Raw genomic sequence first — 18,226 nt, forward strand, 5'->3', positions numbered from 1 at the left:
TGGGAAGGTAAAGAAGGCTTGCACAAGAAGCAGGGTGTGAGAGAGGACCAACATCAGCCACAGCCCACGGTGGCCATGGAAGTGGGGGTACTTGGGTCGGCAGTGTAAACAACTTTGACCCGCGCCCCCGAAGGTTAGAGCCAGGGATGCCTGGCCCCCTCGGCTGGCGTTCAGGGCGAGGAGGTTGACATGGTGGGACCTTCCCAGGACTCCCCAGAGCCAAGGGGAAAGGCTGCGTCTGATCACCTCTGAGGCTCCTTCCAGACTTAACATTTTGTGATTGGGTCGTTGCCGGGCCCACGTTCCGTCCCTTCCTCCAGGAAGCCTGACAGGTTTAATCTGCCGGACCCCTGCGACAGAGGGCGCGCCGGCTGTGGCCCTGCCTGCAAAGGTGGGCCCTCTGCTGCGACCAGGAAGCCACGATCACCAGAAAATGGAGCCGTTGTCGCCGGAAACTCCAACTCCCAGCAGCCCGCAGAGGCGCAGGAGCGGGCCGACGCCCGGCGTGCTTCGCGCGGTCCCACGCGTCTTGGCTTCCGCGGGCCCCAACTTCCGGTTCCCAGCGCGCCTCGCGGCGCGGACTACGACTCCCAGCATGCAGAGGGGCCAGGCGGGGGTGTGCTTCCGGCCCGCGGTGAGACTGCGTTTCCTGGAGAGTCGAGGCCCGGCGCTGGCGGCGCTCGGGGCACACGTGCAGGAGGTGACAGGCGGAAGCTCCGCGGCGCGGCGGGAAGAGGAGGTGAGGGCCGCGCGGCCCGCAGGCGTCGGCGGCTTTGGGCTCGTCGGGGAGGCTGGTGCGGGAAGGGCCTGCCTTTGCCCCGGCGGTGGCCCAGTGGCCTCGCCCGAGGTCGGCCTGCACCGGAAGCTTGGAGCGGGCGGGTGCTGCAGACCGCCAGAGCCTGGACACCGCGCGCACCTGGGAAGGGCTGGCGGGGAAGCCTTGGCAGCGCGGGCCTGAGGGCAGACGTTCCACGCACTACTTCGCACGCTCCTCCAGAGCATGCGCGAAAGCCCCGCTGAGGCGAGCACTCCAGCCTCTCCGGGATATGGAGGGAAAGAAGGAAGAGATCTATCCAGGGGGCTGGCTTCGGAGATCTTCCCCGCTGCCGCCAAGAGCTTCAGATTCATGATTGGCGGAAGTTAAGGGACTTCTTGCAGCAGTCACACCCAAGTCGTGGGTCTTAACACCGGCTCTGCTCCTGTCAAACTGTATGAACGAGGACAAGTCGCTTCAGTTTGCATGGCCTCGGTTTCCTTGTCTCCTGTTCGCCTTCCTTACGGGGAAGATCAAATGCCAGTAATAGTGATGTTCCCAGTATTACGTTTGTCTGTCTCACTAGTGCTAGCTAGCCACTTGTTGACTCTGAATGAGAGCCCCGAAGCCCTTACGTTCAGCCAGCATTAATTAAAATAACATTAGACTTTTTTCATTTTAGAAAGTATAAAGAAGAAAATGACACAATATCTCCTGTTCAGATAAACCGGTAGTTTATCTTTTAACGCACGGGATTTAAAAAATGCAAACGTTATGGCAAGGAATTAGTCGTAAAGTAACAGCTCTCCCAAGTAGTTCCTCTCCCCGAGACAAGTACTTTAGTTGTTTCTTATTTCCTGCCCATAAATATTTATGCTTGTCAGTATGTTTATTTTTAAAATTTACCCCAAAGGGATAATACTGATCACATTCCGTACCTGGCCTTAAGACACTGAAAGTAATTTGAATGACACCAGCAACCCTGTAAAGTTTTATGATGAAAACAGCCCAGAAGTTAAGTGGCTTCGGGTCACAGAATGCAGTGGTGGAGCAGGAACCGGAACCCAGGTCCAGAGCTCTTTGTGCTGTTATAGTGCACTTTATTTGTACTTTGAAGCTAGACTTCATTCTTAGCTGTAAAAAAGGGTTAATGGTACCTCCTTTCATTAGTTGTCCTTGGACTTAAATGAGACGATACAGGGAAGCAGTTAGCATGGCACCTGGCAGTTAGCATGGCACCAGGTCAAACTCGTGGTGCCCATGGACAGGCAACGAACGATACATGGAAGCAGTTATTTTTTGCCCTTATTGATCTAATCCATCGTCCCAAACTGGGAGGCTTACGGTACGTGACTTAGTTGCGAAAAGTGGGACCTAGAAATCCTGGAGTCTGGCTCTGGCCCTTTTAGAAAAGCAGCTGTCTTATCACGTAGTGTTTGTTTGTTTGTTTTCATGACAAGATAGGAATTGGAAGTGGTATAGGAACATTTTAATCCCAGGTTTTGTTTCTTTTCCATTTGTTTTACATTGTAACTGTCTGCCTTTTCGCCTTATGCCAGTGTTTTATTCCATTACGTTTTCTTCCTATTCTGTTGTTCGTGCATATTAATGACTTTTCATTGGGTACCTACTGTGTGCCAAGCCCTACTGTGATCTGCTGGATTCAGGGGTGAGCTAGATAACCTGGTGCCTGGCTTCAGTGAACTTTCTGGACTTTAGAGTCAGATAGACACGAGTCTGAATACCGATTCTCCGGCATAGTGGCTTTATGGTCACAGGCAAGTCACTTAACCTGGTCTGTTTCCTCAAGGTGAAGATAATTCCTGTAGGGGACTCAGTGAGATGAGGTCCACTGAGCAATGGAGTACGTGCTTAGAAATACTTTCTTTCTCTGCTTTTCCCCCTTGTTTCTGTCCGTCTACCCCAGAGCTGACAAGGAAGGTTTCTGGGCCTTTTGCTGGTCAGCCTCCACCATGCGTCTCTCTGCCCTGCTGGCCTTGGCGTCCAAGGCCACTCTGCCCCCCAACTACCGCTACGGGATGAGCCGCCCCGGCTCCCTGGCAGACAAGAAGAGGAACCCTCCAGGGAGCAGGCGCCGCCCGGTGGCTGTGGAACCCATCTCTGATGAAGACTGGCATCTTTTCTGTGGGGACAGGGTGAGGACTTCAGGGGACAGAGTTGTGGCGGGCTCCTGGAGCAAGGCCTCCCTCCCTGACCTTTAGGTATCGCCACAGGTGGAGATCCTAGAAGGCAAGGATGCCGGGAAGCAAGGCAGAGTGGTCCAAGTGATCCGGCAGCGGAACTGGGTGGTCCTGGAGGGGCTGAATACGGTACGTGGAGTGGGGCGGAGGCTCAGGAAGCCTGTCCCGTCTGCTCCTCTCTGAAGAGCAGCATGGCTGGCTGCGGGGATGGTGAGACAAGCAAACCTCCCATTTTCCAACGTGGGCTGGATGCTCCCAGATGCTCTAGGCCAGTCCCCTTCACACCCCTTGGTTTCTGACACCCCCTCTCTCGGACAGCATTTCCGCTATGTCGGCAGGACCAAAGATCAGCGGGGAACCATGATCCCTAGCGAAGCACCCCTGCTCCACAACCAGGTCAAACTTGTGGACCCTGTGGACAGGCAAGCACACGGGGGGCTCTGGGTGGAGGGGTGCCCACCCTCGGAGTCCATGCAGGCGATAAGCACTTTACCCAGTGGGAAGGGTGGGTTAGATGCTCTGGACTGAGAGGGCATCTCGTGGACATGACCCCTGCGGGCAACCCCAGTACAGAGGCAGCAGAGACGTTAGGTGGTGGGTGACCTTCGTGGCAGCAGCCACTGAATTTCGGGCTGGAGGGGAGCAGGGAGGCCTGGCTCTCGAGCGGGCTCACCTCTCATGTCCACTAGGAAACCCACTGAGATAGAGTGGAGGTTCACCGAGGCAGGAGAGCGGGTCCGAGTCTCCACAAGGTCGGGAAGAATTATCCCCAAACCGGACTTTCCCCGAGCGGATGGCATTGTCCCTGAAACGTGGACTGGTGAGGCTGGGTTGGGGTGAGGGGAGGGGCAGGGGCGGGAGTAGGGGTGCTAGAAGCTCTCCCACCCATCTTTCCTCTGGCTCAACAGATGGCCCCAAAGACACATCAGTGGAAGATGCTCTCGAAAGAACCTACGTGCCCCGTCTGAAGACGCTGGAGGAGGAGGTGATGGAGGCGATGGGGATCGAGGAGACCCGGCGGCACAAGAAGGTCTACTGGTACTGAGCCGAGCGGAGCAGCTTGTCCCATCCTAGCCCAGAGAGCCGGGGCGCCCCTCCTCCGATGCCAAGAAACAGCCCGAGGCCTGCTCTGCATGCAGCTGCTGTCTGCCAGCACCCACCTGGCGCCCACCCCTGGTTCAAAGACTGAAGGGAGGGGCCTGGGTTGGAGGTTAAGCTGGAACCTGGGTGGGAGCTGGCCAGCCCTAGGGTAGCCCTCCGCAAGGGTGGGGCCAAAGGGGCGGAGGTCCCCCATCACCACCCCGTGGGGATCTCTGAGTAACAAGATGCTGCCTGTTCTGAGGGCAGTAGGGGTTGCAGATGAGCCCCAACTGTCATACCTCGGCAGGACCTCAGGGAAGGGGTGGGCCACTTTTTTCTGTATTTAACAGAAATAGAAGAAAAATGAAGATTTCAACTTTTAATAAATTAAAAACAATTGTGTACATGTTACCTAACACGTAGAGAGGAGTACAGAGCCGAGGTCTGTGAGGAACTGAGGCCCCAGGGAGGATGCAGGATGCTGGTTCTCGGAGAGGGGTGCACTGGGGGTCCAGACGGGGTGCATCAGCCGTCCTCAGTCTCCAGCACGGAGAAGGCCTGACCCAGGGGCCTCTTGGTGGCCACGAGAGCCAGGTTTCTGGGGGAGAGCTCAGGGCTGAAGATGGGCAGGAGCTCAGCATGGAAGCCTGGGGTAAACAGAGGCTGCTTAGAAGGGGGTGAAGCCCACACACTGGCTGTCTAGCCCGTAGGCAGGCAGAGCACCCTTCCCGGGGGGAGGCTCAGAGGACACGAGACCTGGTTCTCTACCAGGAACACAGGTGCCTGAGGTACAGATGGGTGGAGGCTGTCCCCTGCACAGGCAGGCTCGCAGTCCTGGGGTGCTCACTTAAAATGACCTCGGGGATGCACGCCAGAGGCGACCCAATGGGAGTCTGTAGTTACCTGCCCCCGCCCCACTGTGACTGATTGATATAAGGGTCGGAGAATCCCCAAGGATGAACTGGGCGCCACCGTGACCCCTCACCCTGCTCCTGGAGGTGCAACAGCCGGTCCAGGAGGATCAATGTCTCCACCAGCGGGGCCAGCAGCAGGGCCAGGCTGAAGAAGGCCACCACGCGGTTCTCCTGGGCCTGCTGGGCCCGAAGGGCAGCCAGGTTCAGGGGCAGCTGGGGATCCAGCCCCACCCGCTGCAGCCCCCGCTGCACGTACCTGCCAGAGCCAAGCACAGTGCTGTGAGCTTTTAGGAGCCTCCGCCTCCCGCTCAGACGGCCCATTCCGAATCCGATTCAAACTCTGGTTTGCTGCCCTCGTTTGCATTTTAAATGTTTCTCTGGCTGTTTGTCCGATAGCCACTAGCTCCAAAATTATATTTTCATCCAATTATTTAGCCATCAAAATTATATTTTCATCCAATTATTTAGCCATATTTTTAGCATTTAAAAATCTCAGGAGAGTCTCCTAATAAAAGAGACAACTCTCTTTCAAAGACATTCAGGAGCTGCCCCAGTCGGAGAACCCAGAATCACCCCACCCCGGGCGGACTGAGGTTTTCCTTAGGGCGTGCGGGCGGATGAGGGAAGAGGGAAACAGGACCGTCAGTGGGCCCCCCACCACCACCACCGGCCTCACTCTTCGATCTTGAGCTCGTGGACCCTGGGGATGCCCTGCACGCCTGGCCGCCGGAGTGTGGGCTGGGCACGCCGGATGACCGTCTCCAGGGCTGCCCGGTAGCAGTGGGTTCGGAGGCCCGGGCCGGCTCTCTGCAGCCTCTCTGCGTACTCCTCCAGGGCGTGGCACGCCCCCTCCCGCAGCCTATAGGACAGTTCGCAGCCGGGCAGCGCAGCCACCCACTGACTCAGTGGATAGCCGCCAGGGTCACTCAACTTCATGTAGCAGCAGCCCACCGAGGCCAGGGCCACCACCTCGGGACAGCAGCAGAAGTGCCTCAGCAAGGTGACGCTCAGGTCCCCGCAGGCATGGAGGCCTGTCAGCAGCAAGCGGGCGCCACCCCGAGGTGAGTGCTCCAGCGGAAGCAAAAGCTCGTCGCACAGGGCCGCGGGCTCCACCCACCGAACCACGTGCTGTGGGGAGCGGCGAGGCCCAGTGGGCGCCACCTGCGGATGCAGGAAAGGAAATGTTTGCCATCCCCATGCTACCTCAGGCCACAAGAAGGGGTATGTCCTTTGTGTCCCCTCCAATGAAGAAGGTGGGAGTAAACTGGGCCTTGAATCAGAGGTGGGAGACTCTGGGTCTATTAGTGTCAACTGCCAATTTTTCCATCTGAGCCGCGGTTTCCTTACTGGTAGTGGTGGTGCCTGACTGGCCACTTCACGGGTGGCTGTGAGCAGCGCACACAGGTGCAGAAAGCACTGGGTGACTAGACGGTGCCTTGGAGGTGGCGAAGGGGGACCTGGGGAATGGGGTGGCAGATACGGAGCACGCCGGCTCACGAGGCAGAGACACCTGACCCGGGCGCTCGGCCCAGAGCCCAGCACAGACGCGGCTCCTGCAGGCGCGACCGGCCCACCTGCGGCTTCCTCCTCTGCTCCTTCTCCAGAGCGTGCAGCAGCTCCCGGTCCAGGCGCCGGGCTCTCTCCACCAGTCTCCGATCCCCTTCGATGCTCTTCACCTTCAGCCCCAGCCCCAGGGACATGAAGCGGGAGAGATGGCCCTGGAGTCACGAGAGGGGGCAGAGGCAGCCCCGCCCAGTGCTCTCACCCACTGCCACCTTCTCCAGCAGTGGCCTGGACACCTGGGTCCCAGGCCCCCAGAAGACTTCAATTGTACCGTTTACATCACCACTCCTGGGCCCGACCTCCTGCCTTCTAGCGGCCTGTCCCTCCAACTCAAAACACCCAGAACATCGGGGTCCGGCTCACCTGGCCTGAGCCTACATCCACAACCTGGGTGCAGCCCGTCAGATCACTCAGCTTCTTCACCAACTGAAAGAGGAGGAAACAAAGGTCTCCTGGCCAGTCGTTCCGATTCCCGGGGCCGTCGCCCATCGTGAGGGCAGAGGAAGAGGCTACAGGGTGCCGTGGATGACATGGGACAGGGAGACCAGAGTGGGGTGCTGACCCCAGGCTCAGGCCACTCTCCTTGCTCATCCCCATCTCCCCGCACAACCAGGAAGGAGCCCCTCTGTGAAGCCGTGGGCCGGTGACTGAGGTGTGACACAGAGACTGATTCAGACACAGCCACCCACCAAGCCAGACAAAACATTAAGAGAAAAAAAAGACAGCATCGATATGTTTAGTACACCTGCCACGGAAGGGGACCTCAGGGCTCCGGCTCTGCAGGTGACGCACGCTGTCCACACCCGTGTAACCCACCAGCCTAACGAGACCCCAGGCCCCCCAGACACTACTCAACCCGGGCCATCTCTTCACCTCCCCCAGCCTCCGGATCTCGTGCTGCTTCTTGGGCCTGACGTGTTTTCGGAATGGAGCCGTCAGTCGGGAGCTCTGGCTGGGGTTCTCCAGGAACTCTGAGGGGGTCTGAAAGCCAGGTGTCCGCGTAAAGGCCAGGGCCGAGGCTGTGGACTTCAGGGCCAGCAGGGTGAGTGGCCACACCGACCTGTACCTGAGATAGCCCGGCCCAGGCCCCCGTGAATAGTCCCGTCACGTCCTGAGGGCACCAGTTTACAACCCAGGAAGCCCTCGTGAGACTCCGAGTGACAGCTGGCGCAGGGCCCTTGTGCCCATACCTGACCATGTCCCCTTCCGCGGGCATCCCCAGCAGCAGGGCGGCCAGCTGTGGCGGGTTCAGGCCATCCAACGCTTCCTGCCACGAGCGAGGCAATGTGCTCCACAGCTGGTCTGTGAAAAACTCCTGTGGAGGGGAAACCACAGCTCCCACCGGGCCCATTCTCCCCTCCCGACTCTCAGCGCAGGGCCACTGGCTGCGACCAGCAGGTGCCTCCTCCTCGTCCGGGCCACCTCTTCTCTGAAGCCCGCTCTAGGCTCCCCCTCTTCCTCGGAGCCCAGACTGCACTCTGGACACTCCTCCTAACGGCAGCGTCCCGCTTATCGACATGTCTGCTTCTCCACTCAGCTGAACCGAAGGGGAGGGATGGTGTCTTCGCTTCGGCATCCCCAACGCCCCAGGGACTGACGCGCTGCGTTAGGATGTTCCCAACCAGCACCTACCGCCCTACAGGCCAGACACGTGACATGCCAGAACGTATTTTCGTTCCTTCACGTGCTCAACACAAACCCTGGAGCTTTGGTTATGCATCGCGCTCTCTCCATTCCAGGCTCAGGGAACACGATGATGAACCAGACAGACAGACAAAATTCTTGCTCTTGCAGAGTTTACATTTAAAAAAATCAGGTAACATCAAATGCCACGTAGATAGTGAAACTGTAACAAAACAGGAGAGTTGGAAAGAGAGTAAGGAGGGCAGACTCGTCTGAGGAGTTGACAGGTGAGTGATGAACAGGTAGCAGACGAGTAAAAAAAAGTTCAGGTAACGGCAAACGAACCACGATCACGTGCCAGGCACTGTGCCAAACATTCTACATGTGGTAACACATTTAATCCCCAACACGACCCTATGAGATAGGTAGCCTTTTTGCGGCCCCATTTACACATAAGACTGCCAAATCAAAAAGTAGGTTGCCAGATCAAAAAGCTATTAAGTAGCAGAGCTAGGATGACACCAACCTGACTAGAATTCCTGCTTTTAACCAATGTACCTTTCTGTAGGCGGAGAACACTCCAGGCAGGTCTGTGAGTGCACAGACCCAGAGGCCTGCCATACCCACCGAGCGGCCGGCAGGCCAGTGCAGGGGGCAGGACTGGATGTGGGAGACAACGAAATGTGATGGGGTTCAAGAGGCAGGAGGGCACGGGTCCCCTAGGGCTTCACAGGTAAGGGGAAGGAGTTCGGATTTCCTCAGAGCACCCAAGAAGCGCGGGAGTATCATGACCGGATTACACTTTAAAGCGATCCATTGGGCTGCTTGTGAAGAACTGATTATGTGGGGGCTGAAGCAGGCACACAGATCAGCCAAGAAGCCAGGACGGGCGTGGTGGTAGCTGGGCGCGGGGTGGGCAAGGAGATGGAGACAAATGGTGGATTTGGTATCTACTCTGGAGGTGGAGCCAACAGGACTTGTTGGGGGGACTGGTCATTGAAGAGCAGGATCCAGGATGGATTTTGGGTTTGGGGCCTGAACAAGTGGACTCGGAGGCAATAATACAACATCTCACTGATGCTTCACAACGATCCTTCAAACAGGGACCCAGCTTACAGCCGGGAAACCGGGCTGGGAGGAATTTTTAGTTCACGCCTGTGGCTAACACAGCACGGCAGGCAGGATTCTTCTAGTCGGAGCCTGTCGGATTCCAGGGTTGGAGGCGTCCATTACATTACAAAACCAGGAATTTACTCAGCGCGCGGATGAGCGAACATGTGTGTGTTCTTAGAACGGCTCACACGTTCAAAGAGCTGAGCGTGGCTGCAGCATGGCTCACGTGTCCATGCGTTTTAGTACTTTCATTTGGAAAGGCCAGGGGAAAAAAAACTAGATATCAGAAATATTAACATCAGAAATATGTGTCATCTGTAAAAAAAAAAAGGGGGGGGATCGCCCCAGTTTTAACCCCTTCTGGTAAACACAGACTGAAACTCGGGGGAGAAAAGCCATCAGGCTACCTCTCCAGATTCTCTCCCTGTTGCGGGCACCGAGACAAGCGCGACCGGGGCCCCCCGCCCACACCCGCGTGGCCTCACGATGATGTAGGCGTCCAGGAGGGACCGGTAGAGCGACAGGACACGCGTGAGGTTCGCGGCCAGCTGCCTCCTCTCGGCGTGAGAGAGGCCGCGGGCGGAGACGCCCGGCATCCGGGTGCGGCGGCGGCGCCGGGAGCGAGAGCGCGGCGAGCGGGGGAGGCAGCGCCCGCGGCACGGGGTGCGGGACCCGCGCTGGGCTCTCGCCGCCGGCGCGACGCGCAGAAGACGCTCCGCAGCGGCCCCGCCAGGCGGCGAAGACCCGAGGCGCCCTCCTGACGTCACAGGCGCGACGGCGTCGGCGTCAGGGCGGGGCGGTGACGTCACAGAGGCGCCAGGGCCCGCCCCTGCCCTGCGCTTCCCGCCCCTCCCGGAAGTGGGCCCGGGACCCCGGCGCGCGGCGGTCCCCGTTGGTCGCGGCGCCCGCACACCGTCGCGTTGTACCTCCACGGCGCCAGAGGGGCCGGGGAGCGCATCCCGCCCCCGCCCCCGCCCACGCCGCCGCCGCCGCCGCCGCCGCTGCCGCTGCCGTCGCACTCCGAGTCCCTGGCCTCGCTCCCCGAGGCGGGGGCGCTGCGGGCGCGCGCGCGCCGGCCCCCGGCGCGTTCCAACCCGCGCGCCTGCCGGCCCCGGCCTCGCCCGCGCCCGCCGCTCTCCGCATCCGGTTCCGGGCGCTTCCGGTCGTAGCGGGACCGCCTAGGAGGTAGGTGATGGCGGCGGCCGGGCTCCGTGACCCGGCCCGCCGAAGTGTTGCTCGCCGAGGTAGGCGGCCCCGGCCGCCCCGCCGCTGCTGCCGCGTCTTGTCAGAGGTCTTTCCTCGGGAGGACTTGGGGGAGATGCATGTGGAGATTCCCTCCACCTGGAGACGGGGGAAGGGGGTACCTGGAATTGTATCTCGGTTCGTGAGGCCCGCGCTCGGGATGCCTGGGTAACCCAGAGATCATCGACGCCGTACTCAGCACTGTTTTCGAGCGCAGTTACACTTTCCCTCCCTGGGCAGGTGACAGAGCTCACCTGTTCTGGCTTCCCAGACTCCCAGAGTTCAAGCTGGTTGGTCCCAGCAGCCCCCAGTTTACAAGTGAGATAGACCCCAGAGAGGGGAAATGAGCTTCGTAAGATCGCACGGCTGGTGAATCGTGAGGCTTCCGGTCGAGTCTCCCTCCTCATTTCCCCCTCATCTGGGAGGGGGCTCTGATGCATCGCCTCCCTTAGGTCCCCTGGAGATGGGTCTTACTGCTCTCCCCAGCCTGCGGGCTCCGTTAGCAGGTTCATTTTCTTCCCCAGGGTGCACTACAGACCTCCAGATGTTGGTCTGCGGGGTTCAGCAGGGGGCGAGCCCTCTGTCTTTCCATCCATAAGCCACTCTTCCCACTGGTGTTCGGCCATCCACCATCCTCATGTCCACGTTACTGCTCAATCTGGATTTCGGCGAACCTCCTCCCAAAAAGACGTTAGAGGGGAATGCCAAACACCGAAGATTTGTCAAAAAGCGGAGGCTCTTGGAACGGAGAGGTTTTCTGAATAAAAAGAACCAGCCCCTTAGCAAGGCGCCTAAGCTGCACTCAGAACCTCCAAAGAAAGGGGAGGCTCCTCGGGCAGATGGCACTTGTAAGGTCCCTCCCCTTCCAAAGAAGAAGGCCACCGCCTCCAGCAGTGGGTCAGAGCAGTCCCTGGACAAGAAGACTGCCGTGCCTTGGCTGACCCCGGCCCCGTCCCAGAAGGATGGTTCTTCTGTGGCTAAAGTAGATTTGCTGGGGGAGTTCCAGAGTGCCCTTCCAAAGATTAAGAGCCACCCAACACGCCCCCAGAAGAATGCCCCGCAGAACTCCACCCAGGCTCATTTGGAGAATACATGCTCTGGAGCCTCCCAGACAGTGCCAAAGAAGATGGTGGCGATTGACTGTGAAATGGTGGGCACAGGACCCAAGGGCCATGTTAGCTCTCTGGCTCGATGCAGCATCGTCAACTACAACGGAGACGTGCTCTACGATGAGTACATCCTGCCCCCCTGCCACATCGTGGACTACCGCACCAGGTGGAGTGGCATCCGGAAGCAGCACATGGTGAATGCTACACCCTTCAAGATTGCGCGGAGCCAGGTGAGGTGCAGGGGGCGCGATGGCAGCAGCGAGGTGGGTGGGGAAGGAGGGCGCCAGAGGACTGCGGATGGAGGGAAGGAGGAAGTGGAACGTCGCTGACGAAGAAGGCTTCCTGTTGGGGTAAGGCGTGGTGAAAGTTCACAGTTCCAGTTAGCCGGCGTAACGGACTCATTAGCTAGGGCTTGCTTTAGGTCCCGAGCAGAATCCTGGTCTGCAGAACTGGGGACGTACACCGAGAAATGACAGCCAGTGCGGGGCAGAGCACAGGCATGAGTGCCAGGGCCAGAGGGTTCAGTTTGGAGATGCCTTGTACAGTTGGAGCCGAGGGCAGTGGGGAAGGCTTCCTAAGCAAGGAGGAGCCTGTGATGGGTTGGACGGGTGGGGGAGGGCAGCACGTTGGCAGGTGGAGCCAGCGCCTTGTGCGCACACTGAGACAAGCAGCGTGCGGTGAGGGGTGAGAGACATGGGGCTGGCATGCCCGGCTTCTCGTTGCACCCGGTTGAGCACACCTCCTCACTGCAGCCTTGCACTGGATGCTGGGAGCACAACAAACAAGCCGCACAGAAAGCGGGGCGAGCCGCGGCGGTTTAGGGAGGAAGTGGTGGGGAGCCTGCTGGTCTCGGAAGGCCTCCAGAGGGCGCCCTCGGTCCACTTTGTCTCTTCAGCTCCGCTTTCTTTGCCTTTTCCAGACACTGTTCCAATAATTCCTATTATGAGAGAACAGTCAGTCGGAGGAGGTTCATCAGGGGTGAAATGGTTGGGTTTTAGCAAGAACTCGGACGCAAGAGCAGAGGAACAGCAAAGGCTTGGGAGGGGCCGGAGGGGGCGGGTCTGAGGCAGCCAGCCGCCCCGCGCCGATGGGCCTTGGCGGTGCTGGACAGCAGGCTGCGGGTGAAGTCAGGAGCAGCGGCATGCCTGGCTGACTGGGCTGCGTCTGCTTAGCAGAAAGCACTTTGCAGCGTCCACCCTGGGGTGCGAGGCCGAGGTGCGCCCAGACGCGTCTGGCCACGTGCTGGCCGTGCCGGCGCCGTTGCTCCCGCCCGCAGTCCGCCCGGAGCCCTGTTCCGGGAATGGCCGTCAGAGTCCACAGCGTAGTCCTTGCTTGTCCTCACTGGTGACATGTCCGCAGACTTGAGGGTCCTGAGGCGGTGAGCAGTCACTTGATTCCAAGTCACTGTGGATAAGGTTCCGGAGCAGCTAGGGGACACCCCTGGTGCGGCAGGGGGCGGTGGGACCAGCGTCCTGTCGGAGCCGCACACGCATGGCTACCTGGTCCCTTCCCTCTGCGGCCTTAGTCCGCAAGTGATTCTTCATCTTTTAGGAGTTGTAAACATTTTGAGAGTCTGATGAAAGCCATAGATCCTCTGCCCTCAAAAACCATATCTGTCCATGTATGACTTGGGGCCTCTGTCACCTCCCAGGAGCCCTGTTTGACTGTGTCTGTCCCAGGCTTGTGCCTAAGGCCAGCATAACAATGATGGTTAAAGGGCTTCAGGTAGCGAGCCAGAACCGCTCTGGTTGCATAAATATCTGCATCGCTAGCACGACTGGGGACCGTAGGTAGCCTTGTCATGGGGTGGGAGTCAGTGACAGGGTGAGGACCGCCAGTGAGGCTAACACTGAAGACGTCTGCTCTCACCTCGGGCAGTGGCGACGGGTCTCAGTGGAGGAAAACTCGGGGGGAGGGTGCTCAGTGGGAAGGACCCGGGAGGACACAGGGCGCCACCTGAGCCCCCTCGCCACCCCCCCTTCCATGCCGATTCCAGATCTTGAAGATCCTCGCAGGGAAGGTCGTGGTGGGGCATGCCGTCCACAACGACTTCAAAGCCCTTCAGTACTGCCACCCCAAGGCCCTCACCCGCGACACCTCCCACATCCCCCTCCTCAACCAGAAGGCCGACTGCCCGGAGAACGCCACCGTGTCCCTGAAGCGCCTCACCAAGAAGCTGCTGAACCGGGACATCCAGGTAGTGGCTCCCATTCCAGGTAGCGGTCCCCGGTGCCGCCAGGCCCTGCTGCGCGTCCAGGCTCTGAGCCCAGTCCCTCTGGTTGCAGAGAGACCCAGGCGGCTGCAGGGCCTCACGGGCTGTCTCCCAGTACGCAGGGACAACAGTCCCCGTGTGCCACCTCCCAGTGTCCCCAAGGGTACTTGGGGAAGGAACAAAGCCTCGGGCGGGTGTAGAACCCCTAGAGGAGGAAGCAGGTTGGAGTGGGGGGGCTGAAGCCCACAGAGTGGGTGCAAGGGCCTCGCCTGTATTCCACCTGTTTGTCGTTCAAGGAAGAGGTACCTGCCTCGTAAGAAGGTGTGGACGCGTCATAGAGTTAAGGGGCTCTGAAATGGCTGTGACTGTGTGTCCTGCCCCTATAGAGTCTGGAATGACGTGGCACACACAGCCACCACAGAAAGAGTCGAGGCAGACAGCACTCAGATTTCCCAGGAGCTGGACCCTTGGAATCGGACGAGGCGTGGGGCCCGCCAGAGCGCCCTCTGCAGCCCACTCACCCTGCAGAAACAGCACGTGGGGTCGCGGGGCTGGTGGGGAAGGGACAACAGTCTTATAACATCGCGCCCTCCCTTCCCCCTTGATCAGGTTGGGAAGAGTGGACACTCGTCTGTGGAGGACGCCCAGGCCACCATGGAGCTGTACAAGTTGGTCGAGGTGGACTGGGAGCAGTGCCTGGCCCAGAATCCCCCAAAAGACTAGCAGCTGTCGGGGTGCTGGTGACAAGAGGGGCAGAGGCAGCTCCGCACGCAGGGGACCGATGGACGGCTCTGCCAGCCCCACACTTCTGGCAGCTGGCACCGTTGGGGGGAGGGAGGCTCCGCCCCAGACTTAAGAGCCCCTGAAACTTCACCTCAGGCGTCGTGTTCTGTGTCTGGTCACGTGTCCCACGGAAGGCGCCAGCCTCCGCGTCCGCACCCAGCCCTGTACCGTTTACCTCTCGAATGGTGCTCATCGTGGGGCCAAGGTGCCCTGCCCCGTGAGGCTGCCTGACGTCCACGGGCAGGGCGTCAGGGAGCGCAGTTTCCCACGCCACCTAGCGCCAGGTGGCCTTAGGCCCCGTGGTCGCCGTCCGTCCTCACGTCATTCGCAGCTCCCTCTCACTCAGAAGTGTCCTGGGCGACGCCATGTGTGGTCACGCTGCGTATCTCAGTCCGCATCTCGTCCCGGCGTCACCTTTTCTTCCCAGCCCGAGTCCCAGAGGAGCCAGCCCTGCCGAGGTGTAGTCCTCGGTCACAGAGCAGCACAGGTGAGGCCCGTGTTAGGACGGGACGCAGCTTCTTTCCTGAAGCAATAGGGGATTTCTTTAATTTAGATTCCTTTTGGTAGGTTAAGATATAACTTACGATGTTTTCATGGTTTTTAGTCTTTTACTTTGCTAAACTAAGCCTCTGAAAACTCATTATTCCCTTGATAAATTTTTATAATGTAAAAAATAATTGTGGTGTTTTTTCTTTAACTCCACGTTGACTCACTTAGTCACCGGGTCTGGTAGGGCCGTAAGTCCGTGAGCGAGTTCCAGGGTCGCTGTGGCACCGGCTGGGCCCTTGTCTCTGGAGGTCGTGACACGCTGACCGAGCTCTGTGTAGCCATGTGCCATGGTGCCGTCTCGTCCCCACTGCAGATCAAGGAGCACACCTCAAAGGACACCCCAGGCCGTGCGAGCGGAGGGTGTGGGACCAAGAGAGTGACTCAGTGGGCACGTGGGAGGGATGCTTAGCATTTCCAGCCTGGTGGCTCCTGCTGGCTCTTCCTCCACCATTCACACCCTCATCTTGGGAGGGTGAGTCACAGGTCTGGCCTTGGGTCTGCCTGGCAGTGCCATCTGCACTCTGATGAGAGGATGCAGACTCTAGATGTTGCCAGGACTTGTGCCCTGGTGAGCGGCTCGTCCGGCCCCAGGGGCCGGGGTCAGTCGTGGCCGCCTGAGCAGGGGTTCCTGCAGCCACACCAGCCCGACACGCTGCTGTCCTCGGCTGCAGGACCTGCTTGCACAGGCAGCTGCTGAGCTCTGAGCAAGTTGGCTCCTGCTGAGCTGACATCTGAAAAGTCTGTGACACTTCCCAGAGAGGTGCCAGCTTCCTTGCATACCTCTAGGGGAATAGTCTGGGAAGTCCACACCCAAAACCGGCATACCCACACAAGTCTGTCACATGGGGATCGGTGAATGAGGTAGTTCCCTTGGGGTCAGTTTCAGGGTGCCAGTTGCTGGAACAAAGCTGGCCTTTCGTGTGTCTTGGTGAAGTGGTGCCTGGCTCTTGGGCTCCATTGCCCACGGCAGAAAGGCCCCTGGTCCTGGCCACCTTGTGAAGAGTCAGGCACCTCCAGGAAGAGTGGGGACCAGAGGACCTTGCAGTGATGACAGCGTTTCCTCCCATCACACCTGTCAGCCCAGCTCGCGCAGCTGCCTGGGATCACCTGTCCTTCCTGCTGTCCCCTCCTCACCCCTCTGTCCCCGCGGTCCTGGCCGTCCAGCCGATGATGGCCCAGCCCCAGTGCGGACTGCCGCCTGAGCCCATCAGCCAGTCCCTTCGGCCTCGCATCTGAGAGCGTCAGAGTGGAGCACGTGGCCTGACAAAACAGCTCAAACAAGGGCCCCTCTCTTCAGGGCACAGTGTTTTCTAATGCTGAGACCCCCTACCGCATGTGAGCTGGGGACCCCCTACCCCAGGTGAGCCATCCCCACTACTGCAGGTGAGCCGTGCCCCCTGCTGCAGGTGAGCCAGGGACCCCCTACCGCAGGTGAGCCGCAGGAGGGCAGTGAGTGAGAACTCATCCACCAAACACTCGATGGCCAAAACCTTAATAAAGTGGTTCTCAAAAGGGGAAAGGGAGTGTTTTGAAATCTCGGGGGATAGTGCTGCCCCTCCCCGCACCCTAAGGACACTGACCTAGGGGAGGCTGGGGGCGGGGAGCTCTCTCACTCAGTTAAGAGGTGATCACAACGGACAACAAGGAAGATCAACACTACTGTAGTGGTGAATTTGCCCCAAGGCAATTAGCCCAAGTCCAAGGTCAGGAGACAAATAGCCCCACGCTGGGCTGGGCGATCCCCAGATGCCCTCACTCCGCAGTCCGTGAGGTTCACAAAGCACCTTTACTCATCTGTAGGGAGAGCAAGTCCACCAAACGGCAGAGTGGCCCTGCTCGTCACCGGGTGTCAAGTTTGACTTTGCTACTTACTACTAGACTGTGACATTAAGTCACTCTGCTTCCTGGAGCCTCAATGGTTCTAACATCAAGACTCCGAATTCTTTCCTAAGCTTGATGTTTAACTGGTGATTGCTGTCAATAATAGTGGCAGCTCTCTCTCCAGTGCTGCTCTGTGTCCGGCACCCTTAGGTGCTAAGCCCTCAGGTGCACTGTCCCGTTCTCTGGAAGGGGCTGGTGGTCTCATCTAACAGCCGAGGAAGCCGAGGCTGACAAATGGCAGGAGGTCTTGCCCGGGCCGAACAGCTGGTGGTTGGCGGTGCTGGCGCTCGGGCCTGCCCGGTGTGCCGGTCCGCAGCCTCTGCCCTCTGCCGTGAACACATCCAAGCGGCACCCGGTGAGGCTGGGAATCCTCCCACTCAAATGCTTTCCGAGCACCTGCTACGAGCCAGGCCCTGTGCCAGGCCCCGAGCCGCGTACAGCAACACGGAGAGGGGGGACCAGTGCATCCACTCGGGGTGCCGTGGCCAGCGCTGGCCGGAGACGTGGAGGGATCTAAAGCAGGGGGCTGGTGTGAGAGTCACGCTGGTGGCCCAATGGAAACGATCGCAGACGGGCTGGGAGCCGAGCTCCCGTTTGAATAACTGGGATGAGTAGAGGCGGAGGCCCGAGCCGGCGAGGTGGGAAGATGCAGGTGAGCAGCACGGAGGAGGCAGAACCAACAAGAGATCGGGGCACGAGGCCTAAAGGCGGACTTGACATTTCTGAACTGCAGTGAAGACAGCAGGGCGCCATTCCCTGTGACAGAGGCCATGGCAGGTGGAAGAGCAGGTTTGTGAGGAGGACTTGGGTGTCGCTTGGGTTGGCTTGAAGGCACCTGGAGACAGCCCAATGCAGATGTCCACCCAGCGGCTGGAGAGACCAAACTGGAGCTTAGCAAAGAGCCCAGGGGCGGGACACAGCCTCAGAGCCAAAGGCGGGGTGATGGGGTGAGGCCTTTGCAGGCGAAGGCGTACAAAGGTGGGCAGAAGGTCAAGGTCACAGTCTCGGGCAATACCCCTACTTCCAAGCTGCTGGCGGAAGAGGCCTACGAGAGGACTCAGACAGGTGGGAGCACGCCCGGGAGATGCACCCAGAGGAGGCCCACAGAGAGGGCCCGGAGGACGAGGGTGAGGGGCGGGGTCTGGGTCGGAGCAGTTCGGAGCCGTCCTCGGAGCTCGGAACAATGTCTGGAGTGGGGGCGC

At 59.4% G+C, this 18,226-nt stretch overlaps 3 protein-coding genes across 11 annotated transcripts; 2 read left to right on the forward strand and 1 right to left on the reverse strand.

Annotated features, from left to right (window-relative positions):
* The first annotated feature begins 505 nt into the window (after window positions 1–505).
* Window positions 506–4,422, forward strand: MRPL24 (mitochondrial ribosomal protein L24). Of its 4 annotated transcripts, none has more exons than XM_039867272.1 (7): window positions 506–739; window positions 1,000–1,297; window positions 2,682–2,910; window positions 2,989–3,084; window positions 3,274–3,377; window positions 3,645–3,775; window positions 3,864–4,422. In XM_039867272.1, exons 2-7 carry the CDS (start codon window positions 1,212–1,214, stop codon window positions 3,998–4,000), a joined length of 783 nt encoding a protein of 260 aa, XP_039723206.1. In that variant the 5' UTR covers window positions 506–739; window positions 1,000–1,211; the 3' UTR covers window positions 4,001–4,422. The 4 variants fall into 4 exon arrangements, with proteins under 4 accessions (XP_039723206.1, XP_039723208.1, XP_039723207.1 ...); XM_039867274.1 differs by having other exon boundaries at window positions 1,000–1,209; XM_039867273.1 differs by lacking the exon at window positions 1,000–1,297 and having other exon boundaries at window positions 512–739.
* METTL25B (methyltransferase like 25B) lies at window positions 4,400–10,406 on the reverse strand. 4 transcript variants are annotated; one of them, XM_039867262.1, is made up of 8 exons: window positions 10,175–10,406; window positions 7,703–7,827; window positions 7,386–7,493; window positions 6,876–6,938; window positions 6,524–6,667; window positions 5,626–6,110; window positions 5,021–5,205; window positions 4,400–4,682 (listed from the first exon to the last, which is right to left on the reverse strand). In XM_039867262.1, the coding sequence occupies exons 1-8, from the start codon at window positions 10,389–10,391 to the stop codon at window positions 4,561–4,563; spliced, it is 1,449 nt and encodes a 482-aa protein (XP_039723196.1). In that variant the 5' UTR covers window positions 10,392–10,406; the 3' UTR covers window positions 4,400–4,560. The 4 variants fall into 4 exon arrangements, with proteins under 4 accessions (XP_039723196.1, XP_039723195.1, XP_039723197.1 ...); XM_039867261.1 differs by having other exon boundaries at window positions 7,386–7,538; XM_039867263.1 differs by lacking the exon at window positions 10,175–10,406 and adding an exon at window positions 9,734–10,009 and having other exon boundaries at window positions 7,386–7,578.
* ISG20L2 (interferon stimulated exonuclease gene 20 like 2) lies at window positions 10,297–15,271 on the forward strand. Of its 3 annotated transcripts, none has more exons than XM_039867265.1 (4): window positions 10,297–10,433; window positions 11,015–11,829; window positions 13,596–13,815; window positions 14,421–15,271. In XM_039867265.1, exons 2-4 carry the CDS (start codon window positions 11,128–11,130, stop codon window positions 14,675–14,677), a joined length of 1,179 nt encoding a protein of 392 aa, XP_039723199.1. In that variant the 5' UTR covers window positions 10,297–10,433; window positions 11,015–11,127; the 3' UTR covers window positions 14,678–15,271. The 3 variants fall into 3 exon arrangements, with proteins under 3 accessions (XP_039723199.1, XP_039723201.1, XP_039723200.1); XM_039867267.1 differs by having other exon boundaries at window positions 13,596–13,796; window positions 14,421–14,652; XM_039867266.1 differs by lacking the exon at window positions 10,297–10,433 and having other exon boundaries at window positions 10,445–11,829.
* The last annotated feature ends 2,955 nt before the right edge of the window (window positions 15,272–18,226 follow it).

This window comes from Pteropus medius, unplaced genomic scaffold, assembly GCF_902729225.1.
Source record: "Pteropus medius unplaced genomic scaffold, Ma_sr-lr_union100, whole genome shotgun sequence".
In the NCBI taxonomy this organism is placed as follows: Eukaryota; Metazoa; Chordata; class Mammalia; order Chiroptera; family Pteropodidae; genus Pteropus; species Pteropus medius.